Below are 24,448 nucleotides of genomic sequence, written 5' to 3'. Positions count from 1 at the left end.
TTTCCAAAGTCAACAAGACCCTCTGAATCATTTTCCAGGATTTTTTGTTTGCTTGCTTGTTTGAGGGATAAGCCTGACAGTAATCAAGACCTACTCCTGACTCTGTGACCAACAATCACTCCTGGTGGGCTGGGGGTGGGGGGGGGGGGAACTGTATGGAGTGTCAGGGATTGAACTCAGGTCTGCTGAGTGCAAATCTGGTGTCCTATCACTGTCTTAATCATTCCAGGACTTTAAATATATGTTCCTTTTCTGGATAAAGCTGGCCTATAGCCTTCTGGAAACTTACCTGAGATCTCCTTTATAGGTTCCTCATAGGAAAGACTATGAGGATGAGGATGTTCACCAGAAGATGGCTCCTAGCTTATCTTGAAGCCATTTTCCATGCTTCCCTTTGAGTCCCATCTCTAATATCTACCCTTATTCTATATTTTCCAGAATCACCACCACAGCGGCATGCATGATGGATCTGAGAAGATACCCATTGGATGAACAGAACTGCACCCTGGAAATTGAAAGCTGTGTGTATCTGCATTTCTTCTTCATCTTTCTTATGTCTGAGGCTAGCTTGTCCTCACATAACATCTTCCCTCAGCCCTCTCTCCATTCCCTAACACCATCCTTAACTCCCCCAGAGATGAGCGGTGTGTTGTTTCTGCTCCATAAATTCTTGGCTGTGGCAGAAAGACAAAGACCCAGCTTCAGCGTCTCCTCTATTCTAATCTGATTAAGCACGTCTGTTTGCTGTGCTGAAATAGACGAAAAACAAACGCTCCCCCCTCGTCCATTCAATGAAGAAAAGCAAACACCCGAGATGCAATTTTCTCACAATATGCTTCATCACGCATGAGTGGCTGTACTCCCGGGACCCCGGGCACTTGGCGTGAAACTCATTTCCCATCAGGAACTCAGCTTCACAAGCAAGCTATTTCTGCATCTTGGCAATTTTCTTAAATTTGAAGAGTATTCAGATGCCTTATTGATAATTCAGTGTTGAGTACTTGACGGATGAAACTTGCATTCCCACCATCAAGCCAGCCAGTGTCCCGCCTGCCACCTGAAGCTCATCTCCTACAGTGTCCAGATGTGGCCCTGATTGTCATAGACTAGCTTAGAATAATCCCACCTGTCATGGGAAGGTTTATAATTACCCTGCATACAGCTGAGGCTCGCTGCTATTTATACTGAATTTTCATGGAGTATACTATGACTTGACCTGGTCTTTTCTGTGGAGCAAGTAGTGATTTTCTTTAAGAATAGACACAATAGAAAGTTGTACTGGTTGAGATCCCACATGGAGCCAGTCTTTCCTACAATCTCAGGCATGTCACAATTTCCTAATGGCCAAAGGGCAGTCACAGTTAACAAAGTAGATGCAATGTTGCTCATGAGTATACTTGCCAATCAGCTAATCAACATTTCAGGAAAGGAAATTGGGGTTAAATAAGAAAGTATCTCCTATTCCTACTATATGAGCTCTTCCAGTGACCCCCAATAACATCAGTTTTCTTCTTGTGATCATTGAGATGAACTTTGAGAGTTGGATGTTTGAGCAGATGTGCGTATTCTTTCAAATTGCAATGATCTGTTTTGAAAATAGGCAGATGAAAGTGTGACTTGACTTTCTAAACAGAAGAGTAAATTCATCCAACAAAATTTTTTGAGGTAGAGATTAGGCAGGCACGGGTTTATTTTAGCACAAGAACCTATAGAGAAGACAGGCAAGATGGAAGGAAGAGTGGAAAATAGGAAACTATGAGGAAACAATGATCTCAATGAAGAAAAGGAGGTTGCATAAAGAGATGGATTCTGGGTTGCTTTTAATATGGGATGTTGGAGAGACCCTGCAGGGGTTTTATATTTAAGATAAGATACAAACATAGGAATGAGTTCCACACACAATCTGAAAGCATGTCCTAGTAGAAAGTGCCCAAATCTTTAGCTTTGCATTTTGGTTTGAGTCACAGCCAAAGACCAGGAGCACTGGGCTGGGTAAGTCAGAGCAAAAGCTATGGATTCCCTGGGAGTGCACATAGAGGCAAATCTTTCCTGATTCATGGGAAACCTTGGAAGGACTTTGGACTTATTTTTAATATTGAAAATGACTGGAGGGTTTTTAAGTCAAAGAGCAGCTTGGTGTGTTTCATTGAAAGATCTTTTGACTGAATCTCACCAGGTAAAAATGGAAAGTTATAGAAGAGTGATCCCCATGAAAGGTGGCCAAAAGATGGGACCAAAAGCATGACCTTATCTCTGATGGGGAGCTATCACCCCCACAATTCCAGGTCCACTCGTCTAAAGTTTTCTGTGTTACATGTTCAAATGAAAATACTGGTATTCTTCGTCTTGTTGATTCATTCTCAAGAAGCACCCATCTCTTACCAACTGAAATGAGTTTTCATTGTACAAAGAGCTCAGGTTGGGACAGCAGTGTGGCTAACAACCATCCCTCTTTTCTCATGAGACTACTTCACAGAACTCTTAAGGGCCAACAGTGTCTCAAAAAGATCATCAGGAAGGTTGGGATAACACCACTGGAAAGTGCTAGGTGGGACATGCCTTTTTGTCTGATTATTTCAATACACTTAGACAGGATGAGCTAGAATTAGTCCCAGTGTTGTGAATTTTCAGTGGCTTTTGAACCACATCACCTTCTAGAATTCCTTATGCTCAAATTCACCTTTCAGCTTGAAGCTATCTCATTCAAGATGCTTTCTCTATGTTTAAAATTCTTGTTTGTGCAAACTCCAGGACATCTCTGACTTTAGGATTTGCAAACAGAGCTCCCAGGCAGAACTTCCCCATTCCCCCTACTTTTCAACACCACCTAGTGCAAATGAAAAATGGTTATTCAGCAGAATTCAGAATTTAGCTATGGATAAAATTTTATTATAGATCAACACACCACACAGATCTTCTCGCACTATGGCCAGGGCTTATTTCCATTTTGTGAGCAATAATTGTGTGTGTGTGTGTGTGTGTGTTACGAGAATAGCAAAGGGTCATACCCACCTTGTCCCTATTTTTCTCTTCTGGCAGATGGCTACACTACTGATGACATTGAATTTTACTGGCGCGGGGGCGATAAGGCTGTCACTGGAGTGGAGAGAATTGAACTCCCTCAGTTCTCCATTGTTGAGCATCGATTAGTCTCCAGGAACGTCGTCTTTGCCACAGGTGTGTCTGGGTCTACTCACATGATCAGCAGGGGTCCTCAAACTTTTTAAACAGGGGGCCAGTTCACTGTCCCTCAGACCATTGGAGGGTCTGGCTATAGTAAAAACAAAACTTATGAACGAATTCTTATGCACATTGCATATATCTTATTTTGAAATGAAGAAACAAAACAGATACAAATACAATATGTGGCCCACGGGCCATAGTTTGAGGACCACTGCATGGACACTTGGCTGCCTGGGCATCATCAACTCCTTGTGAAATATCCCCTTACTGACCCACAGTTACCGGGTCATGCAGCTCTCATCTTTCATCCTCAAAGGATCCCTTTTCCCTGAAGTAAAAAGAGATCCATGAACTTTAGTAAAGTAGGAAGTGTTACCAAACCAAGTTCTGATGGTCAACACTTCCAAGGTCTACTTCTTGATACCAAGAAAAGTTTTGTTCTGATGGGTTTCAGTTCCCCAAATCCATGTTACTCTTGGATTGGGTATAGGGAGTTGGAAAAATAAGGCAGATTGGAGAAATAAGTTAGAAGTCATTTATGGTAGTGGACAATGGTAGAAGGAAAACATTCAGGTTGGTATCAGTAGTTAAAGAATCTCTGAAGGCTTATGTCATTGGAAAACTCTAAGATTAAATAATTAGCTTCAAGGTCTGCATAGTTATGTCTGACAATATTTCCAAGGAATCTCATGTCTGGCTTCAAATTAAATATCTAAAGTGGAGAACAGCTCTCAGGACTGAACAACAGGGAGGGCAAAGGTCAACTTGATTGGTTATAAGGGAGGTTTTTAAGAAATAAATATGAAAAGAGCAATATGTAGTACAACCTTCCATTTTCCATGGAAGTTGGGTACATGGTTTCTTGATGAGTTGGGTGACATTTGGAGTGGAAAAGGTTGATGTTATGGAGGAAAGAATTGCTTTGTTTGTCATATGTAATACAGGATAACACCAGTCAGAACTGAGACACAGAAAGAAGGTCCTCATCAAAGTGACTGTTAAATGACACCCTGCTATTTACCCAAAACAAAAGGGTTCCCCCAATTTCCTCTTTCTTTTTTTACCTAGCCCTTTGATATGTAAAAATACACCTGGATCTCAATCCCCTCCATCCCTCTGGTTGCATTGGTACTGGTTTAATAAAGAAAGGTCAGTTTGGCTTGGTTACACAGAGAGACTCCGTATCTCTCTCCTAACTGGCTTGGTTTGTTAAATCTTCATGGTTACTCTTTTTTAGAACTGTTCACTCAGGGTTGTAAATATGGTGCATGGGGTTATTTTGCAACTGATTCTCAAACAGCAACCTGAGGACATGAGAAGACCCAAATGATGGTGAGTGATTTAACCCTCTGGTAGTTTAACCCTCAGCCTTCTTCAGCTTGACTGAGTGTGCAGCACCCATCATTGGAATATCGTTGCACATGGCCCCCATTCTGAGTGGCTTCATGTGGTCACTCAGCTGCCTCACCACCCTTAGTAGCAGAGGTCCCCTTGGCAGGACAGAAGCAGACAGTGAAGAGGAGAGAGCTGAAGACTCTGATCAGCATCCCAAATGCTGCTGCCCACTGCCTTTGTTCTACCAGAGTTGCTTTGTGTGAGGATATCGGCCCACTAACCTGCAGCAGCTTAGCAAGGCCACTGATGGGGTAGAAACCAAAGAGAAAGCCCCATTGGAGAAGAACCAACAGCAGGGAGATGAGCAGGTCCCCCAAGCCAAATTCTGGCCCAGGCACCAAAGGCCTTTCTGTCCCAGGAAACCTCAGCAGCCTATCACAAAAAGTGAAGATGGAGAAGATGGAAAGCTAAGCCCAGCTGAAACCCAACTAAGGAGAAATTGCTCTCACAACCTCCTGCAGCTTTCTTCTAGGTTAATCTCTTGACCCTATTTGCATTGGTCATTATGTTGCTGGTTAAATTGTGTTTTCTACCTTTATAGAGCTTAATAGCTGCTCTTTTTGTTCTATGCCCCACTGTAAACAGAAAATTTTGTATCCAACTCTAATAGTTTAATATTAGTTTGCATAGTTCCAGGGAAATGCATAATGTTAGATTTTTAATAGTTCTCAGCTAGCTTAATGAATGTTTCCCTATTGCTGTGTTGTTTGATTGTGTATATTTAGCAGCTTGCTCTCAAAGTATGTCTATAAAAATGTTCTAATGTCTTTGTCCACAGACATTGATGGAAAGTAAGTTGGATACTATAGACTCTTATTATAGCACTCATTATAAGAATATTTTAGCAAACCTATTTTCAAACGGTATATATAACTGCAAAAAATGTTCTTAGGATTTTATTTAGAGATTTATGAAAAAGGAACCCAGATGTTCTAGACTCATATTACAGTGATCAGTGTAAGAATGTTTAAGTGTTTTTATAAATCAAGTGTCTCTGCAGAAAGGTTCTAATGTTTATATTCAGAGAAGTCTGAAAAAATTGTGATATGTATAAGACAAGGGTATAGAAAAGGCTGATTGTTTTAAGAATGATGTATATAATTTAAGCTTTGATACTATTACAGCCAATTTTTACTCTGTCTATGTAAAATAACAACCACTTTTATAAGTTCTAATCTGGGGTTCCCGCCTCTGCCAGAGAATAATTGAACAAAACTTTTGTAGCCTTTCTCAATTTTTTTGTTTTGACTAGAAAGAGTGAATATGTTAGATGACACCCAGCTATTTACTCAAAACAAAGACTTTCCCCCAATTTCCTCTTTCTTTTTCACCTAGCCCTTTGATATGTGTAAAAGTCCACCTTGATCTCACTCCACCCTCCCCCACCTGGTTGAATTGGTACTGGTTTAATAAGAAAGGTCAGTTTGGCTTGGCATGCAGAGAGACCATGAGGCAAGAAGTCACTGACTCCATGACTTTCTCCTGACAGACAGTTTATTAATTCTTCATGGCTACCCTTCTTCAGATCCATTTACCCAGGGTTAGAAATATAATGCATGGGGTTATTTTACAGGTGAAAATCAAGTGGTCATCTACTGAGAACTGAATCCCATCCGGGGTTGAAGAAAATAATTTCATAACATAGTTTTGTCACCTGAAAGTAATGTTGTGTCTTTTGTAGTCAGATTTAATGACTGTTTCATGAAAGATTGACCGATGGAGATGCTCTTCAGATCTAACTGTTGGACAGTTAAAAGTCCGAGTGAATACAACCAACCTATAAATGGTTCTCATTTTTAAGCAGATAATCAGTGATCCAGGAGGAGGTGTGGTACCCTCAGAAGTGAGAAAATTTCTTCCACTTCTGGGGAGAATGGATAGTTTTGGCTATTAGAAACGTAGACCTCTTGAGTTATCCAGATCACTTTAGAAAATCAGAAAGTAACTGGCCATGATCCTGTCTGAAAGACTTGGCCCAGCCTAGGTGTTACAATTGAAGCTGTGTGACTGAGAAGGAATCTTCTGTTCTCCTGTCCCTGTGAAGGTTTCATGAAACCATTGTCATGTGGACCTCACAGCATGGTACAAAAGGCTATCTTGACCTCCTTGGTCTTCTCTCATCATCGAAATCACAAAGGAAGGTGCTTCGCAAACTGAAAGGGAACAGAAAAGCCACAAGCTCAGGGTTGGAAATGTTATAAGTGAAGCACAGAATTGGGCACAGTTTCAGCTCTTTTCCATCACTAGACCTTAAACCACAGCCCAGAACTTCCATCCCAGATTCTGGGGTAGTGTGTGCAAAACCCAGATACTGATCTTCTCCCTGCTGGCTGACTCTGGCTTGGAAAACTGTGTCCAACAGCCACCTGCCTCCCTCCACCTGCCAGTCAGGCTCTTTGTTAAGCTGAGAGTCAACAGCTCTCTCTGGAAAGCATTTTGACCTCATCCACCCACACTCCGCCTCCTACTTCTGCTTTAACTGACTGCTCTGTGCTCACAGTTTCCAGGATACATGAGCTACCTCCACAAGAACCTATTCTGGTCAAGGTTTCCCTTCTTCACATGCTGGGCATGCCACCACCATCCCTGAATCACAGAACAGTGCAGCAGCACCAACCTTCCTTCCCTCTACTCCAGCCATGAGCCCCAGCCACACCAGCTTTCCCATCATCAGCCTTGTCTCTGGTCCCACTCTGTCCGCAGATGCAGACAGTCCTGAGCACATTCCTGAAATCTTCAGAGATGACATCTTGGCATGGATGGTGACTGTTCACAGATAAATGGTTTGAAGGAGTGACTTCTACCCAGAAAACTCACCTACAATGCCGAAATCATTGACTTGAAAATGACTCGAGCAGCTCAAAGTGAGATGGGGACAGGGTCTGCCCAGAGCCAAGAGGCAGCCATGGCTGAGCAAAATTGCCCCACTCCCACCTGCCTCTATCTGGAAATCACATTGGGGACTGAAAACCTCTTGTTGCTTTTCCCCAAGGACATGCTTGGTGGAGGGGGCAAGTGCTTCCCCTGGAAACAGCATGGTACAAAGCAAGGTATGGACTTCATGAATCCAGGCATTCAAATCCACTCAGTGGTGGTTTTTTTTTTTTTTTCTGGATATATAATCTTGTGTCTTTTTCTAAAAACCTCTCTGGAAAACATTGTGGAGATTCCTCAAAAAAATAAGATAACTCTCACAAGAACTCCCAGCAACACCACTTCTTGGCATCTATACCCAAAACACAAAAACATTAATTTGAAAGGATCGATGCACATCAGTGTTCATTACAGTGCTTAGGACCACAGCCAAGATATGGAAACAACCCAAATGCCCAACTATGAATGTGGATCAGGAAATGGTGGTCTATCTACACCATGGAACACTACACAGCTCTAAAAAGAACAAAACTGTGCAGTTTGCAACAACACAGGTGGAACTAGAGACTTTCATATGGATTGATGACAGAAGGAAAGAGACGGATACAGAACGATCTCTCTTGTGTGAGGGACTTAAAGATACATGGCCAGATAGCAACAAAGGAACAAAAGCAATATAAAGGCAATATAACTGATCTAAACACTTGAGTGAGGAAGGATGAGAGAGAGGGAGTCTGGGGTCTGCGGGTGAGAAAGATTGCACTGGAATGATGTCCATAAGAAAATATTACTAATAGTATTATAAGCAAAAATAATCCTAAAATTTTAAGTATTGGAGACCATGTTAACAGGTTAGTTAGACGATTTAGGTGTGTGCCATGCATGAATCATTCTATATACTACTAAGATCTCTCCTACTAAAAATTCACTTCTAGTCTTGACCACACAAGATTTCTTTTACCCATCACCCTATCTGCTTCCCATCTTTAAATTAGTATCCCCAGATTTGTTCTTGTGGGGGGGGGTTGGGTCACACCCACGCTCAGGGGTTCCTCCTGGCTCTATGCTCAGAAATCGCTCCTGGCAGGCTCGGGAACCATATGGGATGCCGGGATTTGAACCACCAACCTTATGCATGTGAGGGCAAACACCTTACCTCCAGGCTATCTCTCCGGCCCCCCCAGATTTGTTCTTAAAATTTTAATAGTGTTTCCCTAAGTGGACAACACTGCCCCATGGGGGGCACTGGACTGATGAGAGGAACAGTAGTGGCTACAAGTACAGTGAGGAGGCATATTTTCTCTTGGCTACTTAAGGAAGCTAGATAATGAGCAAAGGTTGTGCTGGTGGTCTTTCTTTCTGCGAAGAGGGGTTCTGTTGGCCAAGTAAGTTTGGAAACCTCTGAGTTAACTTCAGAAGTACTTCAGAAGTTTACTTCTGTTTTATTATAGTTCATGAGTTCCATGTCCCTAGGTATTACAATGAGCAAAACTCATATGCTGTGTGTCTTTCTCTGTCGAACTTACTTCTCTATAAATAATATCATCTGGCTTCATTTGTCTGATTGCAAATGAAACCAGTGTACATTCAAGTAATAGCTGAGAGGACCATGTGTACAAAAATACTGTGTGAATGTAATTACTACCATGTGTATAAATAAATACTACCTAAACTGAGTTAAGTTGTATGTAGTTACAGTTGTGACTAAGCAAGTAATATGAGTACATAAATATCACTGTATGTAATTAAATACCACCTGACCTGGGTTAAGGTGTAAATGAATATGACCGTGAGCACATGAATACCATGTGTACATAAATACCACCAGGTGTATACCATGTGTTCATATATGACACATCTTCATTACCTTGTCTGTTGAGATGGCTACTTAGGTCATTTTCAATGTCTGCTGTTGTATCTAATGCTGCCCTTAGAAGCTCTTAAATTTATTTACCCTGCCACCTCCTGTCCTGAAAAGGATATTACTCAAATGATTTTTAAAAGAATATCTTTATTTAAGCATCATGATTGTAGTTGGGGTTCAGTCATAAAAAAACAACACCCTCCTTCACCAGAGCAACATTCCCACCTCCATCCTCCTCCATCCCCTGCCTATATTCGGGGCAAGCATTCTACTTTTCTCACTCATTAACATTGTCGTGATAGTTGTTAATGTAGTTATTCCTCTAACTGCACTCACCATTCCTTCCAGCCCTCATCTCTATTGTCTCTGGGCATTGTTACAATAATGTATTTTATTTTTCTTAAAACCCACAGATGAGTGAGACTATTCTATGTCTATATCTCTCCCTCTGACTTATTTTACTCAGCATTATAGTTTCTATACCCATCATTTATAGGAAAATTTCATGACATCATCTCTCCTGATGGCTGCATAATATTCCATTGTGTATATGTACCACAGTTTATCTACCTTCTCTAAGTGAACCAACTGACAGGACACTCCCAGTTACACCCCAGCTACTATTTTTCTCCAGGATCACCTTAGGCTTCCCCTTGGAGGGAAGCAGTATTTATAGTCCACCTCCTAGCCTGCACAAATCACTTTGAATTACTCCATTTCATTGCATATTCATCACAAACTTTTTGTCTTTTTTTAAACCTAATGAGATACAACCATCATGTCATGCATTTTTCCCTCAATCTTGCAGTATTAGTTAAAATTAAGGTGTGACTGAGATTTGATCCAGAGAAATGGGAGCTGAGGCTGGGGAGAAGGGAAAGGAAAGAGAGCATGCGATAGTGGTGGAAGGATCTTGAAACACTGGCGGAGAAGTTAGTATAGTAACTATGCAACTGGAAAAAAGCTTCAGTAGGGTTACAATCTATGACATCTCCATTGTAACAAATACATTAATTAGAGTGCCAGAATGATAGTACAGTGGGTAGGGTGTTTGCCTTGCACACAGCCAACCAGAGTTCGATCTCTGGCATCCCTTATATTCCTGCCAACACTGCTAAGAGTACAGAGCTAGGAGTGACCACTGAGTACAGCTGGATGGGACTTACAAGCCAAAAGAAAGAGAGAGAAAAAAAGAATTAAGGGGCCAGAGAGATAATACTGGGGGTTAGTTTGCTTGCCTTGCATGTGACCTTGTTCAATCTTGGCTTCCCATGTGGTCCCAGAATCCTGCTAGAAGTGATTCCTGATCATAGACCTAGAAGTAAGCCCTGAGCTGTGCTGGATGTGGCAAAAAATAAAATAATGATAGAGGAGTGAGGGGAAATACAGGATTTGGCCATTCTGAGGTGGTAACGATTACACCATGAAATATGATGGGGGTTTGTTTGTTTGCTTTCTCTGGGTGAATTTCCAGAATGAGTGAAACAGATACCTGAGTTGTGTGGAATTCCAATATTACAATTCTTTGGAAGCATCTCTGTAGCTCTTGCCAGAATCCATAATTCCTACCACAGTTTACATCTTAGACAACAGGAACAAACTTCCTCTTCAGTGTTTGTAGTTTCTTCTTTGGGGCAGCAACCATTCTCACTGGTGGCTGTGAGGAAAACATCTCATTGTAGTTTTGCTTTTGCTTTTCATGACAACCAGATTTCTACCTTTAAGCATGGGTGTGTTTTAAACAAATATCCAAACAGGCCTGTGCAGAGACGAACATTTTATTGTGCACAGAACCCCTGGATATGTCTTCTTTCTCAGGCTTTCTCAAAATACATACAAATTCATTTCCCTTTCCACACAAGTTCTGAATGAATGAGATATTTGCTCCACACACAGATTGAAGGATGCCCAAATGGAGAGAGAAGGGCTAAAAAGGGCGATAGGAAAGAATCAAGGTTCTGGAGGCTGATTTGGAGGAGGTGGAAAATGAGGATGTGATAAAATTCCATCTGCCTCTACATCCAGCAGATTGTAGACCCAGGACACTCACTGCAGGACAATCTAGGGCCGGAATTTAGGAGAAGCAAGCAAAATATTTAAGATGTAAAACATTCAGGGATGCTGGTTCTCAGAAATGTAGAAATCAGTTTTGTGTGAGGACCTTCTGGATGGTTCTTGCTGTGATTTCGCCAGGCTGCATCTTACAGAGCTGGGAATGTCCAGGCCAAAGAGATAGCGCAAAGACTAAGGCGGCTGGTCCTAGTTTAATCCCCAATACCACATATGCCAGTCCTTCAAGCACCATGCTAAGGATGATCCTTGATTTAAAGTTAAATTCATTAAAAATTGCTGATAATGTTCCCAGAGCTTTGATCTGTAGAAGGTCTAGCCCAAGAACTATTAAGTTCGCGCTTATTTTTAAATCTATTTTTTATGGAGTCCTGATGCTTTTTTACAGAAGGAGATCACACATTAAGTAGAAATCTGTGTTTGGTAGAAATTAGTGAATACATTCTTTCTTTAAATGATGAAAGCAGGGACAAAGAGATGCACAGTGGTAGGGTATTTGCCTTGCATGCAGCCAACCCAGGACGGACCTACATTCAATTGTCTGCATTCCATATGGTTCCCTGAGCCTGCCAGGAGTGATTTCTGAGCATAGAGCCAGGATGTAAACCAAAACCCAAAACAAAAAAAAAATACAAACAAACAAAAACAAAAGCAATGAGAGCAGAGATGAAAGCACAAATAAAACCAAGTTGCGGGAACTTGAACCAGTTGAGCCTATTTCTTTTTGTCTTCTACCTCTGTTCTTTTCTTTTGAAAATTGTTACTTATGCTTGTTGTCAGATTTATTTCAATCCCAATGAGATTTACTTGAGAAACTTTTTCACGAGCAAGGAAAACACTCTAGGCACTATACTATTGCTCTGGAAGTTTCTTACTCATATTCTTTTACTGACTTGTTTGTTGAGTAGTTCTTAGAACTATTCCAGCAGTGCTCAGAATTATTCTGCTTTGGTGCTCAGGAATGACCCCTAGCCAGATCAGGGAGACCATATTTAGTGCTGGTGATTCAAACTTTACAGGATGCAAGGCCTTAACCTCTTTTCTATCTCTCTGACCCTCCCTTACTGACTTTAGATTAGCTCCTACCCAACTGACTTTTTGGCCAAGTATTTGCTCAGTGCAAAATGGTAGCATCAGAGTCAGTTCACTCCATGTTCCAAAGAAAAGATTGATTTACCTCTAGTTGTGATAAAACAATTTGCCTTTAAGGGTTCCTAACCAAAAAATGAAAAAAAAAAAAAAGTGGCCCTCTAGAGAATCATTGTCAGGTTGAGATAATTTTTGCCAAAGACCTTTTTCACTGACCTGGAGTCCTGTTTTTCAACTTTACATGTATCCTTTTCTTTATGGATATGTGTGTGATATATGTTTTACATGTGTAACTATTTGGGTGATTAGCTGGAAGGTAAAGTTATTGACACTCTTCTGAGCATTCAGTTGTACTGTAACGTGAAAGGATAGTTGATCCATGAATGAGGGGCCTGCTCCAGTACCTCAAAGCCATCCCAAGAACTCACAGCCTTTTTTCGGCCAGACCCACCAAGTCACAACCCCATGGCCTACAAGGGAGTCTTCTGTGGCCTCAGGCCAGGTCTGCTTGAATAGCTGCTTGTTAGTTGAGAGAAATATCCAAGTACTTCTCACAACTTCACAGGGGTGATGGGATTGTTCTGATTACTCTGAGGGTACATTTTAGTGAGCTCATGGGCAATCTCAATGCTTGTCTCTGCTTTGCCTTGCTTAGTGCTTCAGAGCCTTATGGTTGACCACGAGTTTCAGTGCATCTGAGGAGAGAGGGCAGAGATCAGCATCTTCCAGGGGAACTGGTGCCAAGGTAGTACCCAACAAGAACACTGCACTGTAGTCAGGGATCCAAGCTCATGGTCACAGCTCAGCATCTTTGTGAGTGTTCCACAGCCTCTGCACCTGCTCTGGGTTTCCTTGCTTTTCTGGTCGAGTTTCAAAGGTGCCGTTGCTGACTTGAAGGTTATGCCTTGGTTATGCTAGGTTGTACTGCTTACTCACCAATTCTCCCAAGGTCAAAAATTATCCACTAACACCATCATTCCTTGGAGAACAAAGACTTTGAGACTTGGGGCTGAAGCAATAGCACAGTGGAAAGGGCTCTTGCCTTACATGGGGCCAACTTGGATTTGATCTCCAACAATCCTCATGATACCTGATGCATGGCCAAGGAATGATCTCTGAGCACAGAGTCAGGAGTAACCCTTGAGCATTGCCAGGTGTGGCCCAAAACAAAAATAAATAAACCAACAAAAAAAATGTGTTTGTTTGTTTTGGGGTCACATCCAGTGGGTGCTCAGGGATTACTCCTGGCTCTGTACTCAGGGGTCATTCCTGGCAGTGCTCAGGGACCATATGGGATGTCGGTAATTAAGCCCAGCTGTCCTTGTGCAAGACAAATGCCCTCCCCATAGTGCAATTTTCTGGCTCCAAGGCTTTCTTATGTTTTGTTGATTTTGATTTTAGGTTTTGGTTTTTGGTTTGAGCACCACACCGGCAATGCTCTGGGGTAACTTCTGCTCTATGTTCAGAAATTACTCCTGGCAGGCTCAGGAAACCACACGGAATGCCAGAATGCCGGGGATTGGACTCGAGTCAGCTGCATGCGAGGCAAATGCCCTCCCTGCTGTGCTATCACTCAGGCTCCAGCAAAGACTTTCTTTAAGAGGTGCACTATATAGCAACAATCAATATCCTTCTTTTTAAGGTTTGGTAACAGCTTGTATTTAATAATACATCGTCTGCTTCTGCCCAGCCGGATGTTATACCTGGAAGATCTCCTGAGTCAATTCCCTAGAAAGGACATTATGAAGAATTCACCACTATGAGGAATCTCAATACACTTCCCATTGAGTGTCCCCTTCACTACTAAAGCAAACAATAATAGACACAAAACTATTCAAAGCGTTTTGTATCTCTAGAGTTGCTCCAGTCACTGAGTGAATATTGTGACCTCCCAGAAAGCCATGGCCTATGCAAGATTTTTTTTTCTATGCAAGATTTTTTAATGTGGGATAATACTGTCACATTATTTTATCAAAGCTGGTTCTGTGTGACTCTCTGACACAGATTAGGAGCCAATTGAAAGGGTCATTATTTATCATTTTCTTCTTTGTTTGTTGAACTGTTCTACACAGCATTCCCATTTTTTATTGAAGACCCCGAGGCTAGAAGGGATCCAGGATTGATGCCTAAACATTGAGTGGAGATGATGTGGCATTTTCCTTTTAACAAATATGTCGCATTCCTTAGGCAAATCATAAGAAGCGGGTTGCTCTTCCTAGTTTCAAGTTCTGTGTTATTGAGTTTCTTGGGAATTTCTCAAAGATGAAGGTAGTTTTGAAATGAGATGAGTTTTCCCTTTCTCAATGTTTTGAGTGATCTTCTAGATTCTTAATGAGACCCCCAGTCACAGATCCTGTGTTGCAGGAAACAAACCTTCCCAAGTGTCATTTGTCTTTTCATGCCTGGGTTTCGATGTTTGCCATTATTGGAAGTTTCTCTAAAGATGCCCTTTGTTAGGAAAGTGGACTAGTTCCATTCCTGTTGCTATAAATTGCATGATTTGGTTCTTCCAAAGAACTGTGGGGTGTTCCACTGTGTCTATGAAACACCACCACTTCTTTTGTATTTTTGAGATTGTTAATTGATAAGTAAATTATTTAATTGAATCATTGTGAGATTCACAATTACAAAGTTGTTCATGATTAAGTTTCAATTCTTGGTCTGTTAAGCAGTAGTTGGGCATTCAGATTGTTTCCTTGTCCTGGCTATGGCATTAGCACAGGATGAGGGGTGCCAGGGTCTTTGGGAGAAAGAAGGCATCCATTGGTAGGGTGGGAGAATTGTATGCTTGAGAAATTACTAATAGCATTGATTATAAACCAAAAAACATGAACTTCTTGATAACCTATGGCAATTGCTTACACATGATTAACCCTGTAGTACCCACATGACTGAAGACTCTGCTTTGGGGCCCTTTAATTTACTAAAGAAGGTCTAACAGTGGTAAACATTAATACTTGATTATTTTAGGGACCAGAGTGATAACACAGTGGGTAGGCCTTGCATGTGTCCAACCCTATTTCTATCCTCGGCATCCCAGTTGGCCCCCTGAGCCTGCCAGGAGTAATTCCTGAGCACAGAGCCAGAAGTAACCCATGAGCACCATCAGGTGTGACCCCAAAACAAACATTTTACTATGAAAATACCAAAGAGAGTGACCACTGATTTTAGGAAGAAAAAAAACAGGATTTGTGGAAACTGGGTTTGACTAAGACCTTGATGCTGGGATCACATAACTGGTGAGCGACCTGTAGTGTATGACTTGGTAGAGGCCAATAAGAAGGGACTGTGATCCTGAACCCCTGAGGACATGATTGGACTCTAAAATAATAGACTTCATGCAGAGAATATGGCAAAAATCAAACCAAAGTTAATTTGGGAAAACTAAAATCACTGGGTGGATATTTGACCTTAGGGGAAGCCAGGTCCCAGGCAAGAATTTTAACATGGAATGATAATGTCTCAATGTTCCTAGAAGGCGTGATAATGTTCAGGGGTTTTAGGGGTACTGAAGATCCAACCCAAGTGAACTACATGCAAGGCAACCTCTCTGGAACTTCAGGAAATTTTTGGAGGGCCACAGCCAGTTGAGATCAGGGGTTACTCCTAGCTATGTGGTCAAAAATTGCTCCTGGCTTCGGGGACCATATGGGATGCTGGGGATTGAATCCAGGTCCATCCTGGATCAACCGACTACAAGGAAAACACCCTATCACTGTCCTATTGTTCTGGGCCTCATTAAAGAAATTTTGCTTTTGAATGCATTTTCCCTATTTTTTTTTGTCATTGTTGATCTGGGATCAACACAATACAACAAACCTGATGGAATTGTTCACAGTTTGGTTGTGTTACTTCCTGGAGGTCACCCCCATCCTTAGTTTCTGGGCTCCAACACTTGTACGCATGTCCACCAGGTCTTGCAATTCCTTTGTGGTGCTCATACTCTGTGCTTACACGTTCTGAGGGGTTCCATTAGGTACTCTGAGGTGCTTTGGGGTGCTTGCTTGTATACTCCTTGCTCTATTCTCACTCAGTACCACACTTTCCCTGTGGCCCACACAGACTTGGTCGCACAGTTTGTGGTGGTGCTGAAGGAGTTTTGTGATTCCCAAACACCAGAACTGATATGATAGTGCTCACTAGGCACGTGCTGCAGTGCTGGGGTATCTAACTCAAAACCTCTATCTTGCCACTTGGGTCGTTGGACACTGAGCTATCCTAGGACCTTCAGAGAAGAGTTGTGTAAAATCAAAAGAAACTAAGTGAACCTCACATCATGTATTCATACACTATAAAGTACCAGTATATATTTGATAGAAAATGAGGAAGAATATAAGTGACATATACCAAAAATCTTTTGTAGGTATGAAATGGTATGCAGTGATAACACTATTATATATATATATATATATATATATATATATATATATATATATAATTAGAGCCTTTGTCATAAAAATTCTGTACTCCCCTTCTGTCTCTGTCTGCCTGTCTGTCTCTCTCTTTCTCTCTTTCTCTCTTTCTTTCTCTCTTTCTCTCTTTCTCTCTCTCACTCTCTCTCACACACACACACACATACACACACACACACACACACACACACACACACACACGAAAGAATTTTCTATATTTCCAGCCTTTAAGTGCTGGGGCTATTTGAGTGGTTTTTTTCTCATTCATATAAAAATTTGCCTGCAAATTTGGTTGAAGTAGACATAAGAGTTGGGGGCACATCATGGGTTCTTTTCCCAGCCCAAAGGATGGTAGTGGCAGGGTTCCCAGGATAAACGGAAAATTGCAAATAGCACATCAACACCAGGATTCACCTGCAGAAAACCTGACCAAGTACTTCTCCTGGGCTTCCTTGATGTCTGGGATTGGAGCACAGAATCTCAGCATCTTCCACTGACTTGGGGCATCACTCAGGGTTTCCTCTGTGAGAGGAATCCATCCAGGGTCCACACCTCATCTGTGTACTGTCAGTACATGTTGTAACTTGAAGTCATTGAGCTGCCTAATTGGTTGCATGATCAGAGCCATTCTGCTCATTAAATACTTGAGCCAAAGCTCTGTATTGATAAAAGAATAGAAGAGGACAGTCATTAAACTAACAACATTCAGGGGACGGAGAGATAGCATGGATGTAGTATGTTTGCCTTGCATGCAGAAGGACGGTGGTTCAAATCCCAGCATCCCATATGGTCCCCGAGCCTGCCAGGAGCGATTTCTGAGCATAGAGCCAGGAGTAACCCCTGAGCACTGCCAGGTGTGACCCAAAAAAATCAACCAAATGAGCAAACAAACAAAAAAAATAAACATTCAAAGGTGGGCCCCACAAAAGCCACAGTGTAGTGCTTGGAATTCCTGGACATGATACCTCCATTTTTTAATACTGTCATCCCTGTCAGAATAACTGATGTGTAGCTGAAGTCACCTAATGTTCAGAAACAAATGAAGTAACAGCAACAAGAGCTTATTAAACCTCTGACAATGACTTAATGATGTCATTGGAGAAACAATACTCTTCACTAATCTATACATTTTCACTAATCAATAAATTTCACTGATCTACTTGTTGCCTTTTTCCTTTTCTTCTTTTTTTTTTTCTTTCCTTTTTTTTTTTTGTTTTTTGTTTTTTGGGCCACACCCGTTTGATGCTCAGGGGTTACTCCTGGCTAAGCGCTCAGATATTGCCCCTGGCTTGGGGGGACTAGATGGGACACTGGGAGATCGAACCACGGTCCTTCCTTGGCTAGCGCTTGCAAGGCAGACACCTTACCTCTAGTGCCACCTCGCCGGCCCCTTCTTTCCTTTTTTTTTTTTTAATTAATTTTGCTTCTATTTATCTGGAAACAAATGTATTGTGATCAACTATGTCAACTATGTGATATATGTCTTTAAATAAAATAAATTAAGAATAAAAGGTGGGGGGCATACAGTCATTAAATTGAAAACAGACAAGATAGTTGTCATTATTCTAACTTAGAAACACTTCTAGAAATTTCCCAGGGATAGTCAGCCTCAGAGAGTTTCTTTATCAGAACTTTCTCTGTAGACTTGAGTTCCATTATTCTCTGCCAGGTGAAGTCAACAGAAGGTGCTGGGATAATTCCAAGGCAAGCCTGGGTTCACAAGCTTTTCAAAGATTTGCTGTGAACTCATTGTGGAAGCCAATGCAATTCTTTTATCCTCTGTGTTTCTTCTCCCAGCTAACCCTTGCCTGCTTTTACCATAGGTGCCTACCCTCGTCTCTCACTGAGTTTCCGGTTGAAGAGGAACATTGGATACTTCATTCTTCAGACTTACATGCCCTCGATCCTAATTACCATCCTCTCATGGGTGTCCTTTTGGATCAACTACGATGCATCTGCCGCTCGAGTTGCCCTTGGTATGTGCTATTTTTTAATTGCTACTCTGGACTGGGAAAGAACCAAGTCATCACAGAGGTAGGGCAGGGTGGAGGTTAGAGTTCGACCACGAGTGTAGATATTATGACTCCAGGCTTGCCTGTGTGATCTCTTCTTCTCGCCAAACACCAATTTCACACACGATTCCCTTGATACATTAATTTAGTTATGAGGCTCAGGTGCGAATTTTCATGCCCACGAAAAGGAAATATGCTTGCGGAATATTTGCATAGTAAAACTATTTTTGACACTAGTTTTAAAGCAAAGATGAACGTCTCCTGTTCCAAATGCTTCTGTAGCCCAGAAAGAAGATGGTATGAATTGTGAGTACTCCTTTTATTTTTAAGTCAAGAGAAATAGTCAAATAATATAGCATGTAACTAGAATTACACAATTTAATGAGCATTAAAATATTGATTAAATGCTGAGTGATTCCCAAATGCCCTAGAGGACTTTTCTGACCATTGGTCATTTGGTCGTTCGATTACTATTTGATCTATACAATACATATCTGAACTTTCAGGACGTTTCCAATGTATTTTATTAAAAAACAAATACCTCCCTTTTCAGAAACATTATTCACTCGTTAATTAGTATAGAAATTCTCAGACAAAATAACCATTTGAAATACATTTAATAAGAGCAGAGATGAAGAGCAACTTGTGTAGAGTCGTACTCTATCAAAAGGTGAAATCATGAATCATACCTTTTTTAAACTGATGGAAAAGAATTAAAAACAGAGTTTCTGGTAATTATACTTTATGGAGGAACATAAAGAATTCAGACTTCTATTGTCTTTATTTTCTTTCTGTTGCCATCTTTCTCCAGGGCTTTCTGATGACTTTCTGTCCCCAAGGAGCAAGGATGTGACTATTTGGTTTAGTTTCTGTAGTTTTGTGGTTTGCATAGCTACCATCTCATTTGCTTCCCCCCTAGGAAATAACACATAACAGTGACTTCAGAAAATTAGGTAGTTACTCCTAAAGGCATTGAGTGACTGAAAAAACTCTAAGAAAAAAAATTAATTTAAGGGCTGTATTGATGATTACTTATTTCTAGTGGGTCTAGGAAGAAAAATATCTAATAATACGTCCAGTGTTTCATAGCCTGCAGAGGTTACCTTAAAAACACATGTACTTTTTAATGGTTTTACAGTGTGTTTTTTTTTTAAAGTATATTACTCTTTTCCAACTGTTTTTTACTTGGAAAAGTTAGGTCTAATGTGACTATGCAAGGACAGATACAAATTTTGCTGATCTTAAAGATCAGCTCTTTGAAAAAAGAGGGTTGTTTTGTTTTGTTTTGTTTTTAAGAATGCACACACAGCCCTGGAGACCCGGAGCTGGTCACTCACAGACCATAGTTTCTGATAATTTATTCTTGGTGTTTTCTTGGAGGTAAGTAGAGAAATCTGCAAACCTCAGTGGAAGGGAGGTAGAACCATATACTCACATTTCTGATGACATTTCTAGGAAATACCAATTTTACTCAAGCTCAGTTGCTAAATGTTATCATGTACAATATAAAGTACTTGATCTGAAGCGGGCTTGGGCCACTCAGCCTGGCACCTGATTAGGAAGGGAGATTCCATCTCTTCTCAATGCTACAGCACTGTAAATCATCCTTCCATGGCTTTCTGGAACCGTAGAGTGGGGAAGATCAGGCTGCCATAGGCTCCAACAATGTAAGACATCCAGGAGGTTGGAGTGGAAGATCCCTGAGTTAGGATAAAAGAGACAGACCATGTTGATCCGAAGGGGACCATCTTGGGCCAAACAGGAGTTTAGTAGGTCCAGAACTCAGCTTGGGACACCACTAGCCGCCTCTCACCTATACCCTTGTCCTGACTTCCACCTATATATCAACCATCTCTAAGCCACATTGGGGTTTGGGCAGTGTATGTGGTTATCTCCATAGGGTAAGGGAAAGTGTGTGCAAGGGGTCACTAATATTGAAAATCAACAACAGCAATAGTGACTGTTCAGGCTGAAATCTAGCACTAACGTGCCAGATTGTATACATCTGCAGTCTTCAACTACTGGTGGGCAGGCTGCAACCTACTGATCTACTTAGTGGTTACAAACTCTGGTTTACTTGGTTGAAAAATACTGGTCTGCTTGTTCATTACAAATGATTGGTTTACTTGTTGATTAAAAACTACTAGTGTGCTGGTAACTGCTGGTCTGTGGTTCAAGAGTGAGTTGCAGGTGTAGAAAGGTGGAAGAAGGCTACTTGACAAAGCCTTTAATGTCAGCTCCTGATCTACTCAGCTGATGTAGATCAAAGCTGCTCACACAATAATAGCGTGTGATACTGTTCCTGTGTCCCAGAACCAGAACATGAAATACAGAGAAAATACAATCTCATGCACAGTCAAATATTATTATTGTCAGAAGAAAGATCTTACTTTCATTATTTGAGAGGGTGGAGTTCCACCATGGTACTCAGGTGCTAGTCCATTGTATGTCTAAAACTCAACTCTCAATAACTTTGTGAACCATAACAGTCACTTGTTAAAGTTTTTATTTTGTTGTTCTTGGGCCATAAACAGCTTAATCCTAGCTCTGTACTCAGGGATTACTCTCAGTTTTGCTTAGTGAACCATATGAGATGCAGGGGATTGAGCTTGAGTTGGCCATGTGCAAAGACAATTGCCCTCCACAATGTAATATCTCTCAAGCCCCCAGCACATTTTGAAGTTTGTTGAAATTTGGATTTCGAGTCTTTAGTGGTTTTGACTGTGTGGTCTGGCTATGTCGTTCTACCATTCCCCCACATGACTGATGTACCCAAGGCCCTGGATCCCTGTTGAATGTTGATTTCATCAGAACTCAAAACCAGTGCTTAACAGCCTTTTACTATCCATAACCCCCATCTGACACTGTGTTCTTTCTTCTTCCCTCCCACCAGTTGCCCATCTAATTTTGTCCTGGGCTCCCTCCTTTAGATGATCTTCCTTTGTGTCCACCTTGGAATATTCTGGGACCCATGGGGGACGGGAAAATATTCGTTCTCTGGTTAAGAGATCCTGCTCCAGCTAATGGCTATGACCTTCCCACTCAACTAGCCTGTGGTCACCCTGTTCTCTTTGATCCCTGGTGCCCCTAAAAGAAATAATTTTTCCATGATAGAAATTAGTAATCACACTGGCCCTTTAAGCAGGGAACCCCTATGTGCTTCAACTAGAGAGAATGAAGACTTGTCTGTCTGGTTAAGGTCTCTGAGCCTTATGGATCTGATGGACCTGGCCCATATCCCTACACACTTCCTCTGTCTGTGCTCCTTTTGCCCTTTACCCAGAGATGTCTCCTGAGGCCTGGATCATGCCTGTCTATGCCACATAGTCCACACAAGAGCTTGAATAGGAAATAATGCAGAGCATTCCAACTTTTCCAGTCAACTTGGAAGAAAAAATTATTTTACCAACTACTGTTAGCCACACTGGCATCATTTTTGAAAACTGCCTCCTGTTAAAATATCTGTGTGGTATTGTAGCATTTTCTTGCAAACTTTCATTATGCCTTTGCCATTTGCGATTTTTTTCAGTCCCCAGGTGCACTTGAGAGAAAGGGAAAGCTTAAATCATGCTGACATCTTCGGCTCTCATAAGCAACCGTAGGTGGTAGTGGAATCCTCAACACTGTCAGTTCTTCAGTTCCTTCCATGACTTTGAATAGTGGGGTTGAGGTTGGGGGAGGGGAAGAGAGTCACGAGTTCATGGACTGAGCCCTGCATCCTCCTTGATTTCCAGATGCTCAGGAGTCAGCAATTTCTATGTTCCCACTTTTGTGCAGAGCAGAGTGGGTGAGGGGACATACACCCAAGGATGGACTGAGGGGTTGGCAGTTAGCACAGTAAAGCCAATCAAATGACAATGTCAACCTCTGTTGAGTTGCTGAGAATAAGGCAAACACACAAGCATGTGTGAACGTTCGTGCGCTTGCGTGCACGCACACACACACACACACACACACACACACACAGACTGTCCAAAATTTAAGGTTTCCTGGACAGCCTGGAGTGAGCTTTTAGAGTGCCTGTTAATTCAGTCCAAAATCCTCCACCCAGCACCCAGCACATGAGCCATGGGTGAAGGAGTTCGCAGAAACATTCGAAGCTTTTACTGAGCAAATAGAGCATCAGTAGGTGCCACAGAGACTAGGCTAGTTTACACAGCTTTACAGCAGGCATAAAGTATAGAGGAAAGTCTCCCCAGTGTTTATATTGTTGCCCTTGCCATCACAGCCCCTAAACCAGTGATGGCTAACCTTTTTGAGCCCGAGTGCACAAACTGCTGCACAAAACCAAAGAATTTCCTCAAAGTTAATTATTATTATTTATTTATATTAATAATTATTATTTAATTATTATTAAACATTAATAACAAGATTTTAGTATCTAAAAACTTTATAAATTTTATAAATTTATTCATTGCAGACCTTCCTACATGCCAGCTGGCACGCGTGCCTTAGGTTCACCATCACGGCCCTAAACTGTTCAATTCTATTCTTCCCTAAGCACATGATCCTACTCTTAAGATCTAAACTTTTTGGCCCAGGAGACTATCCCCATCTGGAGGGAGATTAGGGAGACAATTTTCCACAGAAAGGTCTTGAAGTAGGCTTTTTACAGACTCGGACCTTCCCCTGGAGAGCTGGGTACAAGATCTAGAGAGCCCAAAATCCCAGCTAGTTCGGGGAGACATGGAGAGCTCTAATGAAAACAACCCCTCTTCTAGATTCTGGTCACAGGGCAAGTGGCAATGAGGAGGAGGAGGAAGAAGAGGAAGACACAGAAATAATTTTTCTTGAGATCAGAATGATAGGTCAGTGGGGAAGGTCTTGCGTGTAGACAACCTGTGTTTGATCCTTGACACCCCATGTAAGCTCCTGAGTACAGCCAGATGAATACCCTGGGCATCCATGGGTGTGGGCCAAAGTAGAAAAAAGGAAAGAAGGAAGGAAGGAAGGAAGGAAGGAAGGAAGGAAGGAAGGAAGGAAGGAAGGAAGGAAGGAAGGAAGGAAGGAAGGAAGGAAGGAAGGAAGGAAGGAAGGAAGGAAGGAAGGAAGAGAGGGAGGGAGCAAGGAGGGTGGAAGGGAGGGAAGGAGGGAGGGAGGGAGGAAGGGAGGGGACACTGTGGTGGGATAGCAAAAACTACACCCTTTGGGATTTCTTACTATCTTGAGAGTTTTAGTCTTTTTTTCATCTTGGAGGAAGAAAGGTGCTCAACTTTGCACATCAATAGATATGCAAAGCCAAGGTTTAAACTGGGGTTGGCTGCAAGCCTGGCCCTTCCTGTTGGATAGCCTTGCTCAACTCATCTAGTAACACTGCCACTTTGTCACAGGCCTAGTCTCTACCTCTAGTCTCAGGGAATTCTTCAGGGAATCTCTGTACCACAGGCTCCATGCTTGATGCTCTGAGAAAAATTACATAATTGGAGAATTTGCACATTTTTTGGAAGAGGAGAGACCTAACTCACAATATTTAGTCAAGAACATGGGACCACATTAAGTAGAAACAAAAAAATATCAGACTTAAACACCAAATTCAAAGCCAATGACAA

General features: G+C 41.6%; 1 protein-coding gene across 1 annotated transcript in view; it reads left to right on the top strand.

The window, feature by feature from the left end:
* The window catches only part of GABRB3 (gamma-aminobutyric acid type A receptor subunit beta3), a 202,063-nt gene that overhangs the window by 163,236 nt on the left and 14,379 nt on the right, over positions 1-24,448 (top strand). Inside the window, exons 5-7 of the mRNA XM_049782694.1 lie at positions 439-521; positions 3,040-3,177; positions 18,711-18,863. Coding sequence (XP_049638651.1) covers positions 439-521; positions 3,040-3,177; positions 18,711-18,863 — 374 coding nt within the window. The remainder of the gene's footprint in view (positions 1-438; positions 522-3,039; positions 3,178-18,710; positions 18,864-24,448) is intronic.

This window comes from Suncus etruscus, chromosome 11, assembly GCF_024139225.1.
Source record: "Suncus etruscus isolate mSunEtr1 chromosome 11, mSunEtr1.pri.cur, whole genome shotgun sequence".
NCBI lineage: Eukaryota > Metazoa > Chordata > Mammalia > Eulipotyphla > Soricidae > Suncus > Suncus etruscus.
This window is presented reverse-complemented; position numbering and strand designations above follow the sequence as displayed.